We start from the raw sequence: 24873 nt of genomic DNA, 5'->3' as shown, positions 1-24873 counted from the left end.
TTCAGACGGGCACGGCTCACGGTTTTACTGCCGACCACCGGAAATGGGCTGCACACGTGCCACAGCCACGCTGCTTTGCTTCAAGAGTCGAAGGAAAGAGGGGAAACCCCTGGAAGTCGCACATCTATGTTGTCCTACAGAGATAGATAGAGTGGCAACCTCATCCTGGACTTCAACCAGGCCACGCCCCAACGCGTTTCACTCCGCCCCCCCCGGAGCTTAGTTATTGCTTCAAGGCCGTGGCATTTTTAACTTGGAGTGCAGAGTTTGACAAGCGGCACCGTCTATGGAGTTCAATGAGGCCACACAGCAACCTCATGCAATGTATGCAATTGCTGTGCGGTAGTGTGGCATTACAGGGTTAAATTAGCGGGTATTAGACGATATATCACATCCTCATTGCCTGTCAAATGCCCTCTGAAAAGCGATCTGAAACCGCAAGTCTGAAAGAACACTAATGCCCCGTACACACGATCGGATTTTCCAACAGCAAAAGTCCGATGTGAGCTTTTTAATTGGAAATTCCGTCCGTGTGTACGCTCCATCGGACTTTTGCTGTCAGAATTTCCGCCAACAAAAGACTGAGAGCTGGTTCTCAAATTTTCTGATGGAAAAAAATCCTATCGGAAAATCCGATCGTCTGTAGCAATTCCGATAAAAATGCTCGGAAACAATCCGATGCATACTCAGAAGCATTGAACCTCATTTTCTCGGCTTGTCGTAGTGTGTAGGCTCCAATCGGACTTTTGCTGGCGGAATTTCCACTAGCAAAAGTTTGAGAGCTGGTTCTCAATTTTTCCGACAGAAAATCTGACGGGAAAAAACATGCATCTTTGGAAACAATTGGACGCATGCTCCGAAGCATTGAACTTCATTTTCTCGGCTCATCGTAGTGTTGTAAGTCCACGCATTCTTAACGCTCGAAAGTTCAGAGAACTTTTGTGTGACCGAGTGTGAATGCAAGCCAAGCTTGAGTGGAAATCTGTCTGAAAAACCATCCAACTTTTTTCCGATGGAATTTCCGCTTGTGTGTACGGGGCATAACAGGTTTTCTTCTAGGATTGCCCTGTATTTGGCTCCATCCATCTTCCCATCAACTCTGAAGCGTCGCACACGCGACCGAGGAACTCGATGGACGAAACACATCGTTTTGCTCGTCGAGTTCCTTGTTAGGCTGTCGAGGATCTCGACGAGCCAATTTTCTCCATTCCCGTTGAGGAAATAGAGAACATGCTCTCTTTTTGGCTCGATGAGATCCTCAACAGTTTCCTCGTCGAAAAGTGCAAAAAAAAACAAAACAGCAACAACTTGCTGGTTTTTGCCGAGAAACTCGGTCGTGTGTACGAGGCCTGACCAGCTTCCCTGTCCCTGCTGAAGAAAAGCATCCCCACAAAATGATGCCGCCACCACCATGTTTCACAGTGGGGATGGTGTGTTCAGGGTGATGTGCAGTGTTAGTTTTCCGCCACACATAGCGTTTTGTTTTTAGGCCAAAAATGTATATTTTGGTCTCGTCTGACCAGAGCACCTTCTTCCACGTTTGCCGTGTCCCCCACATGGCTTCTCGCAAACTGGAAACGGGGCAAAAAACATGACTGAACTGATGACATCCATGTGAAAGACTCCAAGTATTACCTTTGTTCTCTGCTCAGTAATAATCATCATTATTGTCCATAGCCACTGTCCTTACTTCATAATTCAAAGCCCATGCATTCTATTGTTATTGTGGATGTGACACTGTCACTGTGTGTTTTGGAAGAGGCTGGGGGCGGGCCTCCTACCGACAGACTATGGGCCAGAAAAGATACTGGGGACCCGGGACATGCTGGCACTGAGACGGGAGGGGTTACTCCGGCAGACAGACCTGGAAACTTAAGACTCGTTCGGGGTCCCACTGTGGCTGTTGGACTGTTTCCCAGGGGAAGTATTGTCATGGACCTTGGAATGCGGAAGTGTTCCTCCTTGAAATCTGTTACACAGTGGGGGGTCTTTTGCTCTGTCTTAAGGCTCCAGACGGCTCCATTGTTCTGTGTCTGGCTATTGTGTACATTGATTGCCCCCCTGGGGTTTCTGTCTCATTACACATAACAGTCCCTCTATTCAAGCTATCGGACCAATCCCTGCTGAACCCATTTTCAAGTCCTCATTTGCATGGCTAAGAGGACCTGAAGGAGAACTACATGTACTTTACAATTGACCAATAGGAAGGCGGTTGTTGGGGGCGGGATGTTCCAAATTCTGTATAAAAGTGTCTTGTGTGCTTCCAATAAAAGTCTTCCTGTTTGAACTTACATATACAGCCTGCCTGGTGTTTGTTCTAATGGATTCCGAACGGCACATAGCTGTAGTTCGGATCCCGGTTACAGTGGACTATGAGCAAACCATATGAATAAGAAACATGCAAGACTTACAGACTGTGAACCGTCTTTACTGTTATCCCTGGACTTGTTCTTGGCCAGCCTTTTCTTCTTTTTATGTAGCGGTCTTGATTCTAAGATCATCTCTTCCAATTCAAATGTGGGATCACAGTGCAGACGACCTTTCTACAGAGATAAAGAAACTCATAGAAGAGGGCTGAAGATGATCTGAAAACTACAATTTTTTATGTCTGTTTTGTTATATCAGTAATAGAATAACCATCAGATAAGCCAATCAGATGGAAGTATTTAAAGCGTAAAAAAGATATCTCCAGAGTGGAGTTTGATTCCCCTAAAAGGGTCTTTACTTCCCCTTCGGGGCTGGTGCACCCATGCAAAACGCGTAAACCTAGCCTAAGGCTTCAGTCACACTTATGCAACTTGTCATGCAACTGTGATGTCCAAAGTTGCATGACAAGTCGTGTAAGTGTGACTGAAACCTTAGGCTAGGTTGACAAATTTTTCCCAACGAAAAACTTGTGTGGATACTCCTGCGCTACCAAATTGATAGCAGTGCTGCACTTTCTACATTATTAAAGTCTTTCCCCATGTTTTCCAATGATAACCAATCATGTATGTGCATCTTAAATCGGCAGCAACTTCAAAGTAGCTCATTCACTACTTTGGTCCGACTTCCATGCAATATGAGGGCCAGAAACGTTAATGTTAACCCATAAAAGTTGGACGAAAGTTGCACCTGAATGTTATACAATGCAACAGTTGTCCATTATCACTGGTCAAAACCAAAGTTGTATGCAAGATGGACCCATCCAAAGTTGCATTAAAGTTGCACCAAAAGTCGGCGCAACTTTGGAGTCTTGCAAGTGTGAATGGAGCCGTGGAAATGATTTAGGTTTCAATCACACTTGTGTGATTTGTCATGCAAATTTGGACATTAAAGTCGCATTACAAGTCGTTCCCCATGTTTTCCAATGATACCCATTAATTTGCGCAACTTAAAGTTCATGGACTACTTTGGTCCGACTTTCATGCAACTTGAGGGCCATAGACTTCAATGTTAACTATTCCATTAAGGGCGCATGGGCACCACGCCCCCTATCCATGCATCCGGCCCCATTCATGAATTTCAATTGGGGGGAGGGTTGTTGAAGCTCCTGATTAGAGCCTAAAGCCTCTCACACACGATCAGTTTTCCCGACAGGAAAACTGTGAGGAGAGCTTTTGGCCGGGAATCCTGGCCGTGTGTAGGGTCCTCACAGTTTTTTCGACGGGAAAACTGCCCAAAAATCCCGGACAAGAAAAGAGAACCAGTTCTCTTTTTTCCCGCCGGGAAATCCGGCTGACTTTTGCCCAGGGTTTTTTGGCAATATTCCTAAGGGAAAAACTGCGATGGAGCATACACACGGCCGGATTCCCGGCCAAAGCGCCATTGCAGTTTTCCTGTCGGGAAAACCGGCCGTGTGTAGGGGAAAGACTGAATCAAGTAGAGTCTCGGCTTTCCCCTCGGGATTTCTGACGGGAACTTTTTTCGTTCGAAATCCCGTATGTGTGTACAAGGCAAGAGTCTCTAATAGGCTTCAAAATAGGGTGGGCTTGGGGTGCCGAGAATGCGAATTGAGCCCACCCACTTCTGTGAGAATAGCAAATGAATATTCGCTATTCTCACACTGATTCTCCGCCAATCAGGAAACGGGTCTAAGACAGTTTTTTTGGATTAAAAGAAGCGTTCCAATTGGCCGCCGAGGGGGAGGGAGGAGACAAAAGCATCTGAGCAGGAGAAGGAGAAGCCGCTCATGATGCCCGCCGCCCGTAACGCCTGTTGTGATGCCTGCGGCTCATGATGCACACCACTGTGAACCCAGCCTAACACTCACAAGTCCCGTCTCTTCTCCATCCATTGTGTATTAATAAATACAATGCTGCATCAACTTCTGTCTTTTATATCTGCCTGCTGTTCATCTTTAGACGCTATCTACTCACCTCGCTCACATATATAATTCATATAACTGGTATAGTAAAGAGTATTCATAGAAAGAAATTACTTGCATTTGGAACAAAACCTGGTCCCACTTTCTTCTCCAGAATATCTTCCCAGACGACATTTGCTAAATATGCTGATGTTTGAATATCAAGTAGGCAAGAGCAGCGATTTTCCGGGTTTACCGCCAATAGCTGCAAGGATAAAAAAATATATATATTAATTTTAGCCAGAGCTAAACATTTACCCTGGGAAACGGCTAAAATCCTCATACCCTTCTTTCACAACCTTTGAACCCTGAAGGAACCCTTGAAAAAATGTTCAGGTCTCAGAGAACCCCTGAAATAATCTTCATTACCCACCAGCGATGTACCCATACGTGGCCAAACTTCAAGTGGTTATACCAGGATGGTCTCGGTACCGTTTTTTACCAGGGATGGTCGGCTTTCTTGTAAAAGCAATCCTAGCGACTAACTAGCCACTGGACTGCTTACAATACTGTTGGATTGCTTTTACAAGCCGTCTTCCGTTGCTTTACTGGGATCTTCTGTCCCACTGGGAGTCCTGATTGACCAGTCGGCGCTTCTGCCAGCTGACCGGAGAACTGAACAAAGACCAGTTTGTTTCATAATAACATCGGTACATCATGTATGTGTTAAAATGCATACATGATGTACTGATGTTATGAAACAAACTGTAAACTTGTAAACAAAATTTTACGTGTTAACCACTTGCTGACCAGCCACGGTCGCTATAGGTTGGCAGGGCGGCACGATCCCGCGAACCGCCGTAGGTGTACGTCGTTCCTTTAAGCAGGATAGCAGGCGCACGCGCATTACAACTGTAAGGGGTCCGATGGACCCCCCCACCGTTTTTTTTTTTTACATTTACTTATTTATTTTTGTCTGACTTTAGACGCGGTAGGAGAGAGAAGAGAAGACTTGACTCTTGACTTGACTTTGTTTTGTTTGCCAGAACCAACCCCCCCCCCCCACTTATCTCGCGGCAAGAGAGAGAAGAGAAGAGATGACACTTTCGTTACCACAACCCCCCCCCCCCCGGTTCTCTGCTCCAGGGGGGCCCTGCCTAAAGCTGTGTAAGGGGCCCCATAATTTGTGATGGCTGCCCTGCTCGTGACCGGTGGTCGCGATGATCGCCGGCCCGCGAGTGCTCGCGGGCACGAGAGGCAGAACATGGACGTGTGTGTGTAAACACACAAATTCCTGTTTTGTGAGGAAAGACAGATCGTGAGTTCCTAATAGCTACGAACCACGATCTGTCATTTCCTCTAGGTCAGTCCCATCCCCCTACAGTTAGAAACACACATAGGGAACACAATTGACCCATTGATCGGCCCACCTAGTGTTAACCCCTTCCTTGCCAGTGACATTTACACAGTAATCATTGCATTTTTATAGCACTGATCGCTGTATAAATCGTCCCAAAAATGTGTCAAAAGTGTCCGATGTGTCCGTCATAATGTCACAGTCTCGATAAAAATCTCAGATCGCCGCCATTACTAGTTAAAAAAAAAAATGCCACAAATCTATTCCCAATTTTGTAGGCGCTATAACTTTTGTGCAAACCAATTAATATAGGCTTATTGCGATTTTTTTTTTAGCGAAAATATGTAGAAGAATACGTATCGGCCTAAACTGGGGAAAATTTGGATATTTATTATAGCAAGAATTTAAAAATATTGTGCTTTTTTCAATATTGGCGCTCTTTTTTTGTTTATAGCGCAAAAAATAAAGACGGCAGAGGTGATCAAATACCACAAAAAAAAAAGCATGACCGCGCAATTGTCATTCAAAATGTTACATCGCTGAAAGCTGAAAATTGGCCTGGGCAGGAAGGGGGTGAAAAATGCTCTCGATTGAAGTGGTTAAAAGGAAAAATTCTAAAAAAAATAACACTGATACCATCCACTTTCCCCAACCACCAAAAAAAGAAAGCATTGTAAAATATATATATATGTATATATATATATATATATATATATATATATATATATATAGCGAGAGAGATATTTTATATATATATATATATATATATATATATATATATATATAGCGAGAGAGATATTTTATATATATATAAAATTGTAAAACTTAATTAAAAAAATAAATTGTAAAATAAAGAATTGTAAAAAATAAATAAATAAATAAATAAAACACTGATACCATCCACTTTCCCCAACCATCAAAAAAAGAAAGCATTGTAAAATATATATATATAAAAATTGTAAAACATAATTAAAAAAAAGTATTGTAAAATAAAGAATTGTAAAAAAAAAAAAAAAAATACTGACACCATCCAAAAAAAAAAAATAACACAAAAATTAATTGTATTTTTTTTAAAAAAAAAGTTGTAAATAAAAAATATTGTAAAAATAAAAAAATAAAAAAATTACTGACACAGTCCACTGTCTCATTACATAATAAAAAGTATTGGCAATCGGTATCGGCGAGTACTTGAAAAAAAGTATTGGCATTTGTACTTAGTCTTAAAAAAGTGGTATCGGGACAACCCTAATTTAAACGATTGAAATCTATGAAAAACGATCGTTTTCTATGTGCCCTTGAAATGACTTACATTTATCCAATGCAGAAACACGCGGGTGTGGACGCGGGAGGGACATGGTGTGGACAAGCCCACAATTGGTGAATCTATAACTGACAAGCCGGTCTCTTCTGCACTACCTAGTTTTAACCAGTAGATGTCACTGATGATTTACCACGTTTTCCAAATACTGCTCAATTTATGTCCATTTTTACAATACAGGACACATTTCCAATATTTATTTATGTACAAGATTTATGAGATCTTTCCAGACTTTAAATGTATTCAGTGTAGTGACTGTTCACGATTCTGTACTGCCTATATCATTTTGAACCAACCATGTATTTTTTTTTTTTTTTTATTTGCAAAATAAAAATAAAAAAAAATATCTTTGTTTCTTTTACAGTCAGACTATATTGCTGAGCTTCACAGCAGGCTACACAAATACTATATTTCATGCTTCAATCACGTATTTGCCGAACTAGTAATTTTCAGCTTTTAGAAAGGCCAATTTCACAGGAGTCTAAAGTGCGTACTTTATTAATGGAAGCGTGGCTTGAAAATTCCATAGACGGAGCTCAATGCAAATGTCCATATTCATACAAATATTTTGAACACTGTGAGAAAAATTCATTCATGGATATGATTTCTATGTTAGAAAAGTACAAAGCTTTATAAAAAAGAAACGATGGCTTAAAAAAAAAAAAAAATTGTGTTAACTAAATTGGTTATTTTTACAGGGTCACAGGTATTGTATTCTAAAAAGCAGATTATTTCCTAATTTTACTACAAATAGACAACAATAGGCAATTATGTACTGTAACATTGAAGGCTCGGTTCACCCCCCCATACAGGTGCGAACGACTGCGCGCCATCCCACATGTCGCATATATAACAGGCCCTTCATTTTAGTGGACTGCCCTATGCGTGAAAAATGTGCAAAAGATATAGGGCCAGATTCACAGAAGAGATACGACGGCGTATCTCCTGATACGCCGTCGTATCTCTGTGATCCGCCCGTCCTAACTATGCGTCTGATTCATAGAATCAGTTACGCATAGTTAGCCCTAAGATCCGACAGGTGTAATTGAATTACACCGTCTGATCTTAGGATGCAATTCTAGGCCGGCCGCTAGGTGGCGATTCCATTGCGGTCGGCGTAGAATATGCAAATGACTAGTTACGGCGATCCACGAAGATCCACGCGTTCGTCGCAATGTCGTACGTCGTTGCTAGTCGTTTTTTACCGTCGCAAAGTTACACCTGCTTTAACATGGCTTATCTTTAGAACAGCCATGTTAAAGTGTGGCTGTCGTTCCCGCGTCGAATTTCGATTTTTTTTTTTTTGCGTAAGACGTCCAGGAATACGAAACGCCGTAACGCACGTCGCCGTTCAAAAAAAACGTTGGGGCGCCGTAATTTCGCGCAAAGCACGTTGGGAAATTTTAACACGGAGCATGCGCAGAACGTTCGGCGCGGGAACGCACCCAATTTAAATGGTGCCCGCCCCATTTGAATTAGGCGGGCTTGCGCCAAGTGGATTTACGTTACACCGCCGCAAGTTTACAGGTAAGAGCTTTGTGAATCAGGCACTTACGCTGTAAACCTGCGGCGGTGTAACGTAAATCAGATACGTTACGCCGCGGGGGAGCAACTTAAATGTCTCTGAATCTGGCCCATTATTTCATTCAACTTAATTTCTCAATAATTTGTCATCAAATAGCTGCCATGAAGCTATGATTATGACATTTCATGTTACATAATCTTATCCTACAACCCACTAGGTTATCTATTTACATTTATAAGAGCTACTTTCCTGAATGATTACGCCTTTTTCTACTATACTATTGTACATGTTCTGTTAATGGAATTTTGTTGATAATTATAAAATATTTGAAAGAGAAATATGTGCAAAAGAAATCTCTGACCTTTTTTACAAAAATGTGCCACACTGAACCGTACATTAGCAGACATGCACGGTTGCCAATTATTGGCAATGCCACCCATCTGCTATAGGGCAACATGTCTCTGTGCCTGTCGCCATTTTTTTGCACGCATTACAGACACACAGTAGCATAGGCGTGAGCACAGGGTGTGCCAGGTGTATCCAGGCACACCCTAATCACTCTGTGCAGCATAGATTCCCCCTGCTCCCCCCCCTTCCTCCCGCATCGCACCCAACTCGCACTGGGAATTGTCATTATATGTTAACGACACCCCCATTTCAGCTCGCGTATCGCACTACAGGAATCGGATTGCATGGTGAGAACACCCATGCGATCCGTTCCTGGTATGAACAGAAAAAGGGGTCCTGTGTGTGTTTGGACCGAATGCGGTGCGATATCAGTCATAGTATGTGTACGGCTGAAACCGCATCGCACAGACATTGCATGTAATGTGAACAGCAGTTCGCTGCGAATCACATGCGATGTCTGGCATTGCACAAGTGTGAACCGGCTATTACACTTCGATAAATAATCACTTTCTTTCTTGACCAATCTCTCTCCCCATATGAATATTTAAACTAGAGCTCCACCCAGAAGGGGAAGCTCTGCTCATCTGCCTCCTCCCCTTCTCCTCTGGTGCCACATGTGTCACCTTTTAGGGGGGATGGGGGAACGGGTACCTGGTTTTGACAGGTACCCGCTCCCACTTCCGGGTGAGCCAATTTGCACTCTCCAGTCTTAGTAAATCAACCCCATAGAGTTCGAATGTACTCACCGTCTTACCCCCGACTCACAGGCCTGTAGTGTGTCACACATGGAACAGTCCATCCATTTTAATGGGCTGCTTTACACGCAACAAACGCAACTTGCTACTTGACTCTCTGCGGCCTTTGATACTGTTGACCATCCCCTCCTCCTCAAAAAACTCCACTCTCTTGGATTTCAAGACTCTGCTCTCTCCTGGTTCTCCTCCTACCTATCACAGCAGACCTTCAGTGTCTGCTGATTCAGTGTATGACCCCGGCTTGATCCTCGGCTTGTTCCTGTATTCTGTTCCAGTCTGCTGATCCAGTGTATGACCCCGACTTGATCCTTGGCTTGTTCCTGTATCCTGTTCCTGTCTGCTGATTCAGTGTATGACCCCGGCTTGATCCTCGGCTTGTTCCTGTATTCTGTTCCTGTCTGCTGATCCAGTGTATGACCCCGGCTTGATCCTCGGCTTGTCCTTTGACCTGTTCCAGTGACTTTACCTCTGCTTGCTAACCTATGTATGACTTCCGGCTTGGCTTCTGACTCCGCCTCAGGTTCTCCCTGCTGCACAGCCTCATCTGGTACTTCCAGGGGAACCCCTGCCTGACAGTCTACCCTGCTCACCAGCTGATCTCCAGCATCACCTCAGCTTGTCGCAGCTGGCAATTCCTGCCTCTTTGGGTATAGCACTCCCTGTGCCACCTTCAGTGGGCGCTCTGCACTTAGTCGCAAGGGAAGCCCTCCCAGCACTTCGGTCTCTGGTAAGGTACGTGACACAATAGTTTGTATTTCATTCATTGTACGAACAAAGATTATATTTTATTATATCTTTATCTACATTGACCAATATGCTATGTCGCTAAAACCCCCCCTGGCGGGAACATTCCCTTTTTTTGGTTGTCCACTCAGTAACCTAGGATACAATACACATACAATGAACTTCAATCACATTCTAAAAGTAATTTAGTGGAGGTAATTATCTCCCAGAGACGTCCCGTCTCTGACAACAGCTATTAACCTGCAGAACACAATAACAAGGTATTTCACAAGCCGGCTCCACTTAGCATTTCAATAGCCTGAGCTAAGCATTGAAGGGTCATTGTCCTATTGATCTAGTCATGACAAACTAAACCACTTGTAATGTGTCCAATATCTCCTGCAATGAACTGTCAGTAATGTCCCATCTTCTGAAATACATGAATTAGGATTTCAAGTAGAAACACTCCAGCACTCCAAGGTCCATGACATAAACCATTTTACAATTATACACCCCCTAACTGATCGCCCAATATTGCCCCATAACTAATTTGCCATACAGTTCAAATCATCATCATTACTAGTCCTTTTAAGAACCAGTATGACTTCAAAAGATCTTAAATGCTTTTACTTTAGTTTCACTTACGGATGGGTTGCTAAGAATAGAGCAATCAAAGAAAATTTAGGATTCTACTTCCATAAAATTGCAAACACAAGCTAGCTACAAATAATGAGACGTTTCTTTTGTTCATGTGCAATCAAAACATGGAATCGTGGTACCGTTATAGTCTCCACTTTGATTGCAGTTTCAAAAAGCGAAGAATCCTGTTTCATGAAGATGAAATAGCTCCCAACTGTCCCTGATTTGGAGCAATGTCCCTCTGTCCCTCTGTCCCTCATTTGTCCCTCATTTTGGTCTGATCTATATAGTTATATATAAAATGCACTTTTTATCTATCAAAAAGTGTTTCCCAGTGCTAAACCTTTCATCCAATTTCTAAATTGCTGCATTTGTACATTTTAAAAGCCAATATAATGGAATAGTAGTGGTAAAAAAAAAGCCCTTGTGGATTTAGGGCCAGATTCACAGCTGAGATACGACGGAGTATCTCAGATACTCCGTCGTATCTCTCAGAGTATCTATGCGACTGATTCATAGAATCAGTTACGCATAGATATCCCTAAGATCCGACAGGTGTAATTGTTTTACACTGTCGGATCTTAGGATGCAGTACCGCGGCCGCCGCTGGGGGGAGTTTGCGTCGTAAACCAGCGTCGGGTATGCAAATTAGGAGTTACGGCGATCCACGACGGATTTTCGTGTTCGCTACGTCGCCGCTAGTCTAGTTTCCCGTCACAAAGTTAGTCGTCGTTTTAGCTGCCCTAACTTTAGTCAGCAAACGTATTACTGTCTAAAGTATGGCCGTCGTTCCTGCATCGAAATTTAAAAATTAACGTCGTTTGCGTAAGCCGTCCGGGAATACGGAATTACGCTAAGTGCGTCGCCGTTCGAAAAAATGACGGGAATTACGAAACGGAGCATGCGCAGTAGGTCCGGCGCGGAAGCGTGCCTAATTTAAATGGCACACGCCCATTCGAATTGGCCCGCCTTGCGCCGGAGGCCGCCGGCGTAGTTTTCATCACAAGTGCTCTGTGAATCAGGCACTTGCGATGAAAACTTGCGGCGGTGTAACGTATCTACGATACGTTACGCCGCCGCTGTTCTATGTAAATCTGGCCCTTAATTAAAATATATTTTTTTGGTTTATTTTCCTTTAAGGGGGTGTGGCGGAGGGGCGTTCTCTGTGCCTACATAAGTTTGCTAGTAGGTGTCCCTCATTCCCATCTCAAAGAGTTGGGAGGTATGCTGATTGAACCCCCCCCCCCCCCCCGCCCCATCTGCCTGCATAGTTCTAGGGTCAACACCACTTGGCAGAGACTTTTATTTGTCTATAGGAACGGCATTCTTGTCTATAGGAATGGCCATTGCAAGAGCCATTTTTTTTAGGCTGCTTTCACACTGCTCCATTGCAAAAATGCGGTAAGAACACATATGCGGTTTTTTTTCCATGTTTTTGCTGTGTTTCCAATGCATCTATGAAAAAAGGACACGTGACTCAAAGACCGATGCTGCATTTTCTTTTCAAGTCTACAAATAGTGCCTGTAAAGCACCTGAAAACTGCCTCTTATGCTTCCCCAGTGTGAAAGCCTGAGTGCTTTCACACTGGGGCTGTGCGCTTGCGGGACGGGAAAAAAAGTCCTGCAAGCAGCATCTTCATGGTGGTGTAGGAGCGCTCCTATACCGCCCTTGCCTATTGGATTGAATGGGGAGCACTTCCGTAGCCCCTGTAAAGCACTTCGGAAGCGGCGCAACACGGGCAGTTTTAACCTTTTTCTCCGGCCGCTACCGGGTGGTTAAAAGCGTCCTGCTAGCAGCCGAAAAGCGCCACTAATACGACGGTAAAGCGCCGCTAAAACTAGCACCCCAGTGTGAAAGGGCTCTAAAGGTTCCTCTGGAGTAGAAAGGTTGAGAAAGGCCAGTCTAATGATTACATAGATTATATTATAGGAGAAGTGCACAATATTAATAACAACAAACATATATACTCATCTATATGGCTGCAGCAACGTTCCAATGCTGCAACTATCCCCTGCCGGCTCAGAGACCGAGAACTAAGCGATCACATGACCACTGATCACACAGTTCTTGGTCTTTACTGAGCAGAGAGTGGCGATGGTCAGTCATGGGCTCTCTGCTCTGCCGCTCCAACACTCACGGGAGCGTCGGGCTGTGGCGAGGCTGGGAGAATCTGGCAGCTCAGCAGTGTGCCGATAGGCTGAGGCAGCTGCTGACCAGGCAATTGGGTGGATCCCAACATTATCCAGCCAACAGCAGACTTTAGCTCACTGCCGGGTGAATCTGGGTCACAAGATTGCAGAAATAAGTGCAACCTGTGACCCAGAGGAGAAGTTTGGCCAGAAGAGCTTTTCTTTTAATAGTTATGTTCTAACCATTTTTGTCTTCATTCTTCATCATTTGGTTTTCAAATCCCTATGGTGCATGAAGACCCCTTGTCAAAAGTTCCTGCACCAATCTATCTGAACCAAGGAAGGATCTATAATATTTTTTCTTGTTATGTTACCATACAGAGACGGCTCTTAGCAATCAGCAGTGAGAAATTGGGGGCCACAGTCCAGCCCCCCTAAAGCCTGAAGGACAGTAAACCGGTTCCTTGCTTAGAAAGTCTGGAGACCCCTGATTGAGAACCCCCAAAACACGTTGACCTATACTTATGGATGTTTTTGGTTAAATAAATACACTATGGGCTCGTTCACACTAGAGATTGGGGATGTTAAAACCCCAAGGCCGAGAATTTTGTCCACCCCCTAATTTCTCCACTTTAGCTGGATAGGCAGTGGCCAGGTAGGGTGACCACGTGTCCCGAATTGCCCGGGACAGTCCCGCATTTTGCAGGTCTGTCCCGGGCACCTTAATTCCAGGACAATACAGTGTCCCGGAATAAAACTGACACAGCCACCCCCCAAGCCAACCTAATGCCCCCAAAAAAGGCCACCACATCACTGCTTTACTCACTGACAGTACTTGTCCTGGCACAGTCCCGCCCCCTGCTTGTGATTGGAGAAATCATAAATCCCGCCTCTTGTGTCCAATCACTGTGCTGTGATGCGTTACACCACAGGCTGATTTTTGGGAAGGGGGGTGTCCCTGAATGGTAGTTTGAAAATGTGGTCACCCTATGGCCAGGGTGTACACAAGCTGCGATGCTTTGGCTTTTGGCAGGTGCTACTGCATTCAGGTGAATGTGGTTACTCTGCAACCGGGTGCAATGCACAAGGTTGCGGTGAGCTAGGGAGAAATTCAAGGGGTAAAAGCAGGCGATGAGGAGTTGATAGAATGCCTCCTCACCACCTGTCAATGCTCTCTTACGAACAATCTGAGCATGGATCTCTCTTCAGAGAGCAAAGCTAGTGTAAAGGAGTCCTTGGACTCTAAGGCCTCGTACACATGACCGAGAATCTCGTCGTAAAAGAAACGTTGTTTTCCTCAACGAGGTTCTTGTCAAGCTTTCCTTGCATACACACTGTCAAGACAAAATCTTGTCACTCTCAAACGCGGTGACGTACAACACGTACGACGGCACTATAAAAGGGAAGTTCAATTCCACTGGCGCCACCCTTGGGGCTGTTTTTGCTAATCTCATGTTACTGCGTGTTAAGTAAAAGTTTGGTGAGAGACGCTTCGTGCTTTTCAGTCTGTTACAGTGTACCGAATGTGCTATCTCCATTATGAACGCTACTTTTACCGAAGGCGCGCTCCCATCTCATACTTTATTCTGAGCATGCGCGGATTTCTAAGCATGAACACGAACGTGTTTCTCGTTGTAAATCACCCCAACGAGAAACACGACGAGTAAATTGAGACTCCCAACGAGAAAAAATAGAGCATGTTCTCTTTTTTTCTCGTCGAGATCCACAACAGTTTTCTCAACGAAAAACATACACACGACCGTGGAAAACGGTCGTGTGTACGAGGCCTAAGTCTATGTTTTGACTCTAGGCTCACTTTTTGCCTAAACCCCAACCAATCATTATAGCTGCTGATTTGATTTTCACAGTGGTTAGGAAAATTGGTACCAATTCCTAAATACAAACTACTGTATATGGAAAATGTTTATTTACAAACTGAAAAAGCAGAAAAAGTACCTTCCGTAAGAGTGCAATCATGTCCTTCGACCAGACTGAGGAGTACTGGACAGTGACTGTGCTAAATAGCTGGACCAGAGATTCCACTGAACTGTTTGAATGGATATCATACGGTCGCTATAAAAAAAAAAAGAGAATATAATGAATGTATTTTTTAATAAGGTAGATGACACTCCACACCAGGGAGAAAGCCTTGCATTACTGTGTGGAGTTACAGACAGAAGAACAGGAAGTGAGGATTTCTCAGAAGAAATAAGGACATTTAAAAGCAAAATGGAAGGATGAGGTAAGTGAAGGAGGACTGCACTAAGGTAAAGGAAGCTATTTAGGATTTTTTTTTTTTTTTTTACCTTTACAACCCCTTTAAGCCAAAATAGTTCTTTCAAATTTACTTTCTTTTTTTTGGGAGCACATAAAAGTTTAATCTTTGGCATTGATAGCATAACTTTTGAGGTCATAAACATAGTAACACTGGCAACAATATAAGTGGTGACCATCTTACACAAAGGAAAAAGGCCATCACCATTGAATTGAGAGGAAAAAGATGCTGCAAATTGTATGCAGCTAAGACAAAGTGCTTCCCATTTCTATATCAGTAGAGAGAGGGGGGAAGGGTTAAAAGAAACCAGAGCCGAAAGTGTTGAGGAAGAAAGAAAATAGGGTTAGGGTTAGGGCCTAGGGTTAGGGTTTAGGGGTTTAGGGGTTTAGGGGTTAGGGTTTCCCAGGTGTATAGAATAGGGTATAAAGATAAAGGAAGAAGGTGGAAGATAATAGGAAGGAGTCTCTGCAAAAGTCCATGATTGTATCATCTAGTACACAGGGCCGTTTGAAGGAATTTGGGGGCCTCAAGCAAAATGGGGGCCCCCAAGCAACCCCCCCCCCCCCGCACGCAAAGCCTACGTTGGCGCTTCACAAATTTTTTTTTTTTTTTTTACACCCATGTTCTTACTCCCCCCCCAGTCCCTATGTTTTTCTATTCTCACCTCCCCTTCTTCCCTGTAGGCTGCCGCTGTAGCGTGGCCGAGCTTCTCTTCCTCCTGTCAGTCCAGTGTTCTATCATTATGGGTCCGCAGTCCCCTATCAGATGGTGCCCGTGCCGGGTACCGTGCGGTACAGGAGATTCAGTTTCCTGTTCCCGGCCAGACTGAAAGAAAGTGAGCACTCAGTGTGCACTTCCTGCCAGTCCGGCCGGAAACATGAAACTGAATCTCCTGTACCGCGCGCGGTACCTGGCCGGACTGACAGGACTCCAGGAGGCAGGAAGAGGAGCTCGGCCATGCTACAGCCTGGGAGGGGGAAGTTGGGGTCCCCAGGCCAGCTCGGGGCCCCAAGCAATTGTTTGTTTTGCCTGTTTTGTAGCGACGGGCCTGCTAGTACAGGCAGTTTATCTTCCAAAAGCCTATGTGTAGTCAAAAATGAATGTGATGTGTCCTGGAAGGTAGAGGTAGTCTGAGCGTCAGTTGGTCCCTTTTGTATTTAAGTGGGTCAGAAAGTAAGACCAGGACTAAGCATATATCATCTGAAAATCTTACTATTAAAATAAATTTGGACAGTTCTCTCTTCTGATTACTTAGATAAGGACAGCACTGCACATCATATTCTTATCTTTATATTGTATCCTAAACAACACACATATTGGATGTTGAATATTGAAAATTTAGGCTAAACAATGATAATCTAATACTGAAAGAGGAGGATTGGGATTATAGTGGTGCTTGAAATAATTGGTACATAAAAGTTATATAAAATGATTTCTTTATTAATCCTCTTTCAATATTTCCAATAATCGGGATGAGGTGCATGATGTTCTAGAGCCACTCAGACCACCTCCAGTTGTCTACAATGATAATCTAATGTCCATGTACTACTGCCATCCAACTATCAGACCATTACCTAGTAATGATGACTTATAACATCTAACTGGTATAGAAAGATGGCCATACATGGATCGGAATTTGGCTGGTTCAGCAGGGAGCAGTCAAATTTCAATCTGTGGTTGAACAGAGGTTGATCTACCAATTGACTTCTACAGTGGAACCTTGGATTAGGAGCATAATCCGTTCCAGGAGAATGCTCGTAATCCAAAGTACTCGCATATCAAAGCGAGTTTCCCCATAGAAGTCAATGGAAACAAACATAATTTGTTCCGCATTGACCTCAATGACATGCAATACCGCATGCGGCCAGTGGTGGGGGAGGGGCACCGGAGAGCCTCGAAAACACACGGAAAGGCTTGAGGACAGCTCGGCTGAACTTGGCAAACCTCGGAAAGGCTCGGGAACTGAGTATTTCCACGTTTTTTCCGAGCATTTCCAAACGGCGCCAAACGGAGACCCATGTGTGGCCAGCTTTAGGATACTTCAATTTCTAATGAACTGTAAAATGAAATCTTACCCAGCTTCGGAGTAGCTCAAATGTCATTATTCCTAATGACCACCAGTCCACCTCAAACGAGTAGCCAGTTCCCCCATTAACAAAAGACTGAAAAATTTCTGGAGCTGCGGGTAAAATACAAAAGGTTAGAGTGTGTACATAGAACATACAATTTAAAAAAGGCAATGCTGCATTTACACAAGATAGTGATGATATTTATATACTGTAACAGAAGTCTTTACTGGCACTGCCGCTGTACACTTTTAATTATCTGGACAGAAATAATACAGTGCCTTGAAAAAGTATTCATACCCACATTTTCCACATTTTGTCATGTTACAACCAAAAATTAAATGTTTTTCTTTAGGGATTTTATGTGATAGACCAACACAAAGTGGCACATAATTGTGAAGTGGAAGGAAAATGATAAATGGTTTTCAACATTTTTTTACAAATAAATGTGAAAAGTGTGGGGGGTACATTTGTATGGCGCCCCCCGGAGTCAATACTTTGTAGAACCGCCTTTCACTGCAATTACAGCTGCAAGTCTTTTTGGGGATGTCTCTACCAGCTTTGCACATCTAGAGAGGGATATTTTTTCCATCCTTCTTTGCAAAATATCTGTGTCTGTGAGCCACGATCTTCTGTGTACCGGGCGCTCCATGCCGCTGACCTACAGAGCCGCGTTCTTCTATGTACCGGGCGCTCCATGCCGCTGAGCTACAGAGCCACGATCTCCTGTGTACCGGGTGCTCCATGCCGCTGACCTACAGAGCCGCGTTCTTCTATGTACCGGGCGCTCCATGCCGCTGAGCTACAGAGCCGCGTTCTTCTATGTACCGGGCGCTCCGTGCCGCTGAATTACAGAGCCGCGATCTTCTGTGTACTGGACGCTCCGTCACTCACAGCCACGCCTCCTGAACCTGCTCATATGATACAGTTGCCCAATGCGGGGCCAGGAGGCGTGGCTGTGAGTGACGGAGCGCCCGGTACACAGAAGAATTACATGCCCCTTGCAGCTGTATTATAGTATAGGAGCACATGACCATCAGAAAGGGGCGCAGATAATGGGAAAAAATACACCCCCCTAAGCTAGTAGGAGTGGCGGAGTGGGGGTGTGTAACTCAGAATTATTTTTTTTAATTCTGCACTGTCTTGAAATTGCCCCAGCCCCTGTTCAAATCCAATCCGGGGACAAAACCGGGGACAGACTTGGTCCGGGGACAATGTCCTCAATCAGGCGACTGTCCCCGGATACCGGGGATGTCTGGTCACCCTACCTTAACCACTTCCCGACCTCCTCATGTACATTTACGTCGGCAGAATGGCACGGACACACACATCAACGTACCTGTACATGCCTGCCTAGACGTGGGTGGGGGGTCCGATCGGGACCCCCCCGGTACATGCGGAGGTCGGGTCCGCTCGGGGAGCGATCCGGGACGACGGCGCGGCTATTTGTTTTTAGCCGCTCCGTCGCGATCGCTCCCCGGAGCTGAAGAACGGGGAGAGCCGTATGTAAACACGGCTTCCCCGTGCTTCACTGTGGCGGCGCATCGATCGAGTGATCCCTTTTATAGGGGAGACTCGATCGATGATGTCAATCCTACAGCCACACCCCCCTACACTAGTAAACACATACACAGTGATCCCTAAATGTTACAGCGCCCCCTGTGGTTAACTCCCAAACTGCAACTGTCATTTTCACAATAAAGAATGCAATTTAAATGCATTTTTTGCTGTGAAAATGACAATGGTCCCAAAAATGTGTCAAAATTGTCCGAAGTGTCCGCCATAATGTCGCAGTCACGAAAAAAAAATCGCTGATCGCCGCCATTACTAGTAAAAAAAATAAAAAAAATAAAAATGCAAAAAAACTATCCCCTGCCTATTTTGTAAACGCTATAAATTTTGCGCAAACCAATCGATAAACGCTTATTGCGATTTTTTTTACCAAAAATATGTAGGAGAATACGTATCGGCCTAAACTGAGAAAAAAATATATATTTATATATGTTTTTGGGGGATATTTATTATAGCAAAAAGTAAAAAATATTGCATTTTTTTCAAAATTGTCGCTCTATTTTTGTTTATAGCGCAAAAAATAAAAACCGCAGAGGTGATCAAATACCACCAAAAGAAAGCTCTATTTGTGGGGAAAAAAGGACGCCAATTTTGTTTGGGAGCCACGTCGCACGACCGCGCAATTGTCTGTTAAAGCAACGCAGTGCCGAATTGTAAAAACCCCTTGGGTCATGTAGCAGCATATTGGTCCGGTCCTTAAGTGGTTAAGAGAATGTTGAAGTGTGAATAAGCTATAATGCAGGTTTGACATTGTGACTGGAGTCACTTTGGGCGGGGGGGGGGGGGGCCGTGGAACTAGGGTGACCACGTGTCCCGGATTGCCCGGGAATGCCTGGAGGAGCACAATCCTGCCCTCTGCTTGCGATTGAAGAAATCATAAATCCCGCCTCTTGTGCCCAATCACTGTGCTGTGATTAGTTACAGCACAAGCTGATTTTTGGGAAGGGAAGGTGTCCCTGAATGGTAGTTTGGAAATGTGGTCACCCTACGTGGAACCCAGAATCCCTTGGAGAGGTTGGCAAACCCTTGTTTCAGCTCCCCATGTACCTCCTATGTCTAAGTTACCCTGTGTCCCTAAGGCCCCGTACACACGAGGAGACATGTCCGATGAAAACGGTCCGCGGACCGTTTTCATCGGACATGTCTCCTGGGAGCTTTTGGTCTGATGTGTGTACACACCACCAGACCAAAATCCCTGCGGACAGAGAACACGGTGACGTAGAAGACACCGACGTTCTCAAACACGGAAGTGCAATGCTTCCACGCATGTGTCGAATCAATTTGACGCATGCGCAGGATTTCGGGACGCTGGTTACACGTCATAACCAGCAGACATGTCCGATTAGGTGTACTAACCATCGGACATGTCCGACGGACATGTTTACAGCGGACAAGTTTCTTAGCTTGCTAAGAAACTTTTGTCCGCTGGAAACCTGTCCGCTAGGCCGTACACACGGTCGGACATGTCCGCGGAAACTGGTCCGCGGACCAGTTTCAGCGGACATGTTCGACCGTGTGTATGCGGCCTAAGAGGGGCACAGGGTGACCGAGAACCCCAGTCTGATCTGTACTAATCAGACTCACTGTACAAGCACACTGGAATGTTGTATATATGTATATAGTGTATATTGTCTGATACTGTTGGGGACTCTTTGCTGGGTCGTTTGGGGTGTGGCTTTATTCCATTGTTCTATTGTGTCTTTCTGCCTTGGGTATTATGGGATGTGTATGAAGATTAGATGTGGGGGGGGGGGGGAATTCCTCCAACAGCTCTCCCTGCTGATTGGACAGGCTACCCTGCCCTGAATGCAAAGGGGGGCGGGGGGCGGGATTGTCCCGAGTGTTACCTCTGTATACCTGTGTTTCAATAAACAGTTCGGCCCGGATTCACGTAGAAGCGCGTATCTTTGTGCGGGCGTAACATATCCTATTTACGTTACGCCTCCGCAACTTTGACAGGCAAGTGCCGTATTCTCAAACCAAAGTGGCGTAGCGTAAATAGGCCGGCGTAAGCCCGCCTAATTCAAATGTGGTAGATGTGGGCGTGTGTTATGTAAATTTAATGTGACCCCACGTAAATGACGCTTTTTACGAACGGCGCATGCGCCGTCCGTGAAAGTATCCCAGTGCGCATGCTCCAAATTAACCCGCAAGAAGCCAATGCTTTCGACGTGAACGTAAATGACGCCCAGCCCTAGTCGCGAACGACTTACGCAAACGACGTAAAATTTTCAAAATTCGACGCGGGAACGACGTCCATACTTAACATTGGTACGCTTCATCTACGCCTCATATAGCAGGGGTAACTTTACGCCGGGAAAAGCCTAACGTAAACTGCGTACCTGTACTGCGTCGGCCGGGTGTACGTTCGTGAATTGGCGTATCTATCTGATTTACATATTTCTAGGCGGAAATCAGCGTACACGCCCCTAGCGGCCAGCGTAAATATGCAGTTAAGATACGACGGCATATAAGACTTACGCCGGTCGGATCTAATACAAATCTATGCGTAACTGATTCTAAGAATCAGGCGCATAGATACGACGGCTCGGGCTCAGAGTTACGACGGCGTATCTGGAGATACGCCGGCGTAACTCGTACGAGAATCTGGGCCTTCATGTTCATCAGCCAAAACGAGTACCGTCTAGTTATTGGTTGTCAACGTTTGGAATATCTGATATTTATATTCAGACTGGAAGGAAGCGGTATATGACGAAAGCACTTAAAGGGGAGTTCCACCCACAATTTCACTTTTTAAATATAAATACCCCTGTAATACACAAGCTTAATGTAGTCTAGTAAAGTTAGTCTGTAAACTAAGGTCCGTTTTGTTAGGTTGTTAGAGCATTTAGTTAGTTTATAATCTAGAAATAGACCGTGGCCATCTTAAGTGTGGGCATCATGAAGCCAGACTGTATGACTTCCTGGATTTCAGCCTTGCAGATCTCGCACATGCTCAGTGCTGCACAAGCGATGTAATAGGTTTCAGTCAGGTTTATTTGCAAGGACTACTGGGATACATGATGCCTATCCCAGAAACCCTTGCGAATAGCTTTGTGACTTAATAGCCTAGGCTAATAAGGAGGAGGAAGTAATGAAGGACTACAAAATAAAGGTATTTACAAGCAACAAAATAAATAAAAATTGTCCATTCTGAACACTATGAGATTAGGGCATGCAGCACAGACAAACATAAAAAAATGGGTGGAACTCCACTTTAAGCAGAGTGTGGGAAGTTTCGTTACAGACACTTTTATGCAAACATGTCTTGACTGGCATGTACTTAATGTACTTTTTTTTTAAAATCAATATAAAATATATCATCACAACATAAATCAATGCCAATGGAAACATGTACTGTGTGTGTGTGTGCCGTATGCACAATTCCTAAAGCAGATCTTCAGTATGTGATTTCCCACCCAACGCCCAGCAGTGCGTCAGAGCAGAACCCCAACAGGAAACTTTTCCACACAAGAGCTGGACATATCTATCCATACATAGTACATAGTCTGCCCTTCCTTACCCATGTATGGTTTGGTTCCAGCTAATGCGGTAGCTCTTTCGCCGTCTTTGATTATAGTCGCCACATTGAAGTCCGTCAGATGAGCATGGCCTGGGGAACAGGAGAGAACAAGTTCTCAGACAAGAAACGAGGTTCACGTTCATCATATAACCATCCTTTTATCTATTCACAACCTCTCAGAAGGCAATGGATGTAAAATGTTGACCGGTGATGACAAAGTACAAACTAAAGAAACAGACTGTGAATGAATTTCACGTACGGAATTATTCAGCTGAAAAATATTTAATGCATTTACAAAAGTTGATAATGTAACTGCGTCAAGTGGACTTGGTATTGGCCTCATTAATACCATGGACCACAACACTCAGACTGGGAGAGGGAGGGACAGTTCTAGGAGCCAATCAGTTGTGCTGCAGTGCACAACTGAGCTTGCATGAAACATTGTTTCTCCTCAGTAAGCTTGCCCCCATCATCCGAGCCATTCTGGCTGGGGGTTAGTCAGCCAGAACAGCTTACTGAGGAGGAACAGGAAGTGAGAAATTCAGACATTTAGAAGGGAAATCAAAGGAAAAGGTAAGTGAACCAACAATGCACTAGCTTAAAGGAAACTATTTAGAAAATAAAAAACGAACCTTTACAACCCCTTTAAGTTGTTTTAGTTCTAGGCCTTGACTATATATGCCCACATTCTTGCTTTCAATATCTCAATGAGCTATACGGTCAGAATACATCTGGGCTGTGCTCTTAAGTGACCTTTTATTCAATGTGGAACTATTGAGAGATTTGCTTCATTATCTGCGCATCATATAAATCTATTAGTGAGGCACATAAAAACCACATCATTAACACATACACCGCTACTTCACACAATAACAAGACACCTTCAAGTGTCACTAGAGAGCGTGTAATCGAGGCACGTGGCTTTGTTTGCTCACCTTGTTCATCAAGGAGAATGTTGTCTGGCTTTACATCTCTGCAACACAATAAAAGTTGGGTTTAATTTTTGAGATATCAAGATTTCCCTGTGTCCCTATTATTCACATCTCAAGTTCATTGTAAGGTATGTAAATCAAGATCACTGTCAGCTGCCTAAAGCAGGCCATACACGGTCAAATTTTGAACTACCGTATTTATCGGGGTATTGCGCGCTCCGGCGTATAGCGTGCACCCCTAAAGTGGTCCCGCATTCCTGTAAAAAAAACATTTTAGTACTTACAGTTTTAGTGTCTTGCGCGGCGTCCATCGACGGCCTTGTCGGGTCCGGTGTCCGTCTGCGGCTTCGGGTGTCCTTTTCGTCGGGTCTGGCGTCCTTCTGCGGTGTGCTCCCCGCTCGACCCCCTGCTTTCCCGCGCCGAGTTTGAACACTGCGCCGGCATATACCGAGCGCAGTACACTCGTGTATAGTCAGGCAGGCTTGGCTACTCTCGCGCTTACGTCCTGGACGTCCTGTACGGCGTGGGAAAGCGGGTATGGGCGTATATTGCGCACCCACGATTTTGCCCTGGTTTTCAGGGCAAAAAAGTGCGCGGTATACGCCGATAAATACGGTAATTTTCTTTTCAAAATCAGAAAGTTCGTTTTTTTTTGTGATCCGATGATGCCACCATTGATTTTCGAAATTCGGCCGACCAAGCCTTCATGTTGCCCCGGGCCTGGACCCCCACCCTCCCAGGAACTGGAAAATCCCCTTTATATCTAGCAAATTACAATATTAAAGGCATTGGAGCTCCTACATCTAACCCCCTTGGATTTCTTTGCCTTTTTTCATTTTCTTTTTTTCCTCTGCGGTTTTCGTGGGCTTGATTTCCCAATGCCAGGTATGGAAACGCTGGTTTCCGCCTCTCTCCGTCCCTATTTTTATCTCTTTCTCCCTTACCTAATGCACTAATAGGTGCCCAGACTAAGGTATTTTCCCCTACTCGGGGCAACACAAATAGAAGTATAACTGCATATGGGGTGGTCTGGGTAGAGGGGGGGTTGTTAAGGGAGATTTGGTTGGGGCAAGTTAATGCACTGTATGTACACAAATTCACTGATTGTATTTAATATCTGGAATGCTTATTTTTTATCTTTTGTAAGAATACTTGTCTTGACAATCATCAGAAAAATTATGGAAGAGCCCTGGGGCCATCATAAAAAAAAAAAAAAATTCTGAGTTTCAAAGTTAGAATTCTGAGATTAAAAAACAGAATTCTGTGTTTCAAAGTCAGAATTCTGAGATTAAATCTCAGAATTCTGAGATTAAATCTCAGAATTCTGAGTTTCTAAATATAGTAGTCTATATTAGGAGGATTTAC

The 24873-nt window shown here is 44.4% G+C and overlaps 1 protein-coding gene across 1 annotated transcript in view; it reads right to left on the bottom strand.

The window, feature by feature from the left end:
• The window catches only part of STK32C (serine/threonine kinase 32C), a 293893-nt gene that overhangs the window by 11376 nt on the left and 257644 nt on the right, over positions 1–24873 (bottom strand). Inside the window, exons 5-10 of the mRNA XM_040361363.1 lie at positions 23512–23549; positions 22577–22666; positions 17491–17594; positions 15097–15213; positions 4425–4550; positions 2412–2543 (exon numbers count right to left, since the gene is read on the bottom strand). Of these exons, the coding sequence (XP_040217297.1) occupies positions 2412–2543; positions 4425–4550; positions 15097–15213; positions 17491–17594; positions 22577–22666; positions 23512–23549 (607 nt within the window). The remainder of the gene's footprint in view (positions 1–2411; positions 2544–4424; positions 4551–15096; positions 15214–17490; positions 17595–22576; positions 22667–23511; positions 23550–24873) is intronic.

This window comes from Rana temporaria, chromosome 8 (assembly GCF_905171775.1).
Source record: "Rana temporaria chromosome 8, aRanTem1.1, whole genome shotgun sequence".
NCBI lineage: Eukaryota > Metazoa > Chordata > Amphibia > Anura > Ranidae > Rana > Rana temporaria.
The sequence above is the reverse complement of the archived record's forward strand: the minus strand, read 5'-3'. Positions and strand labels throughout refer to the sequence as shown.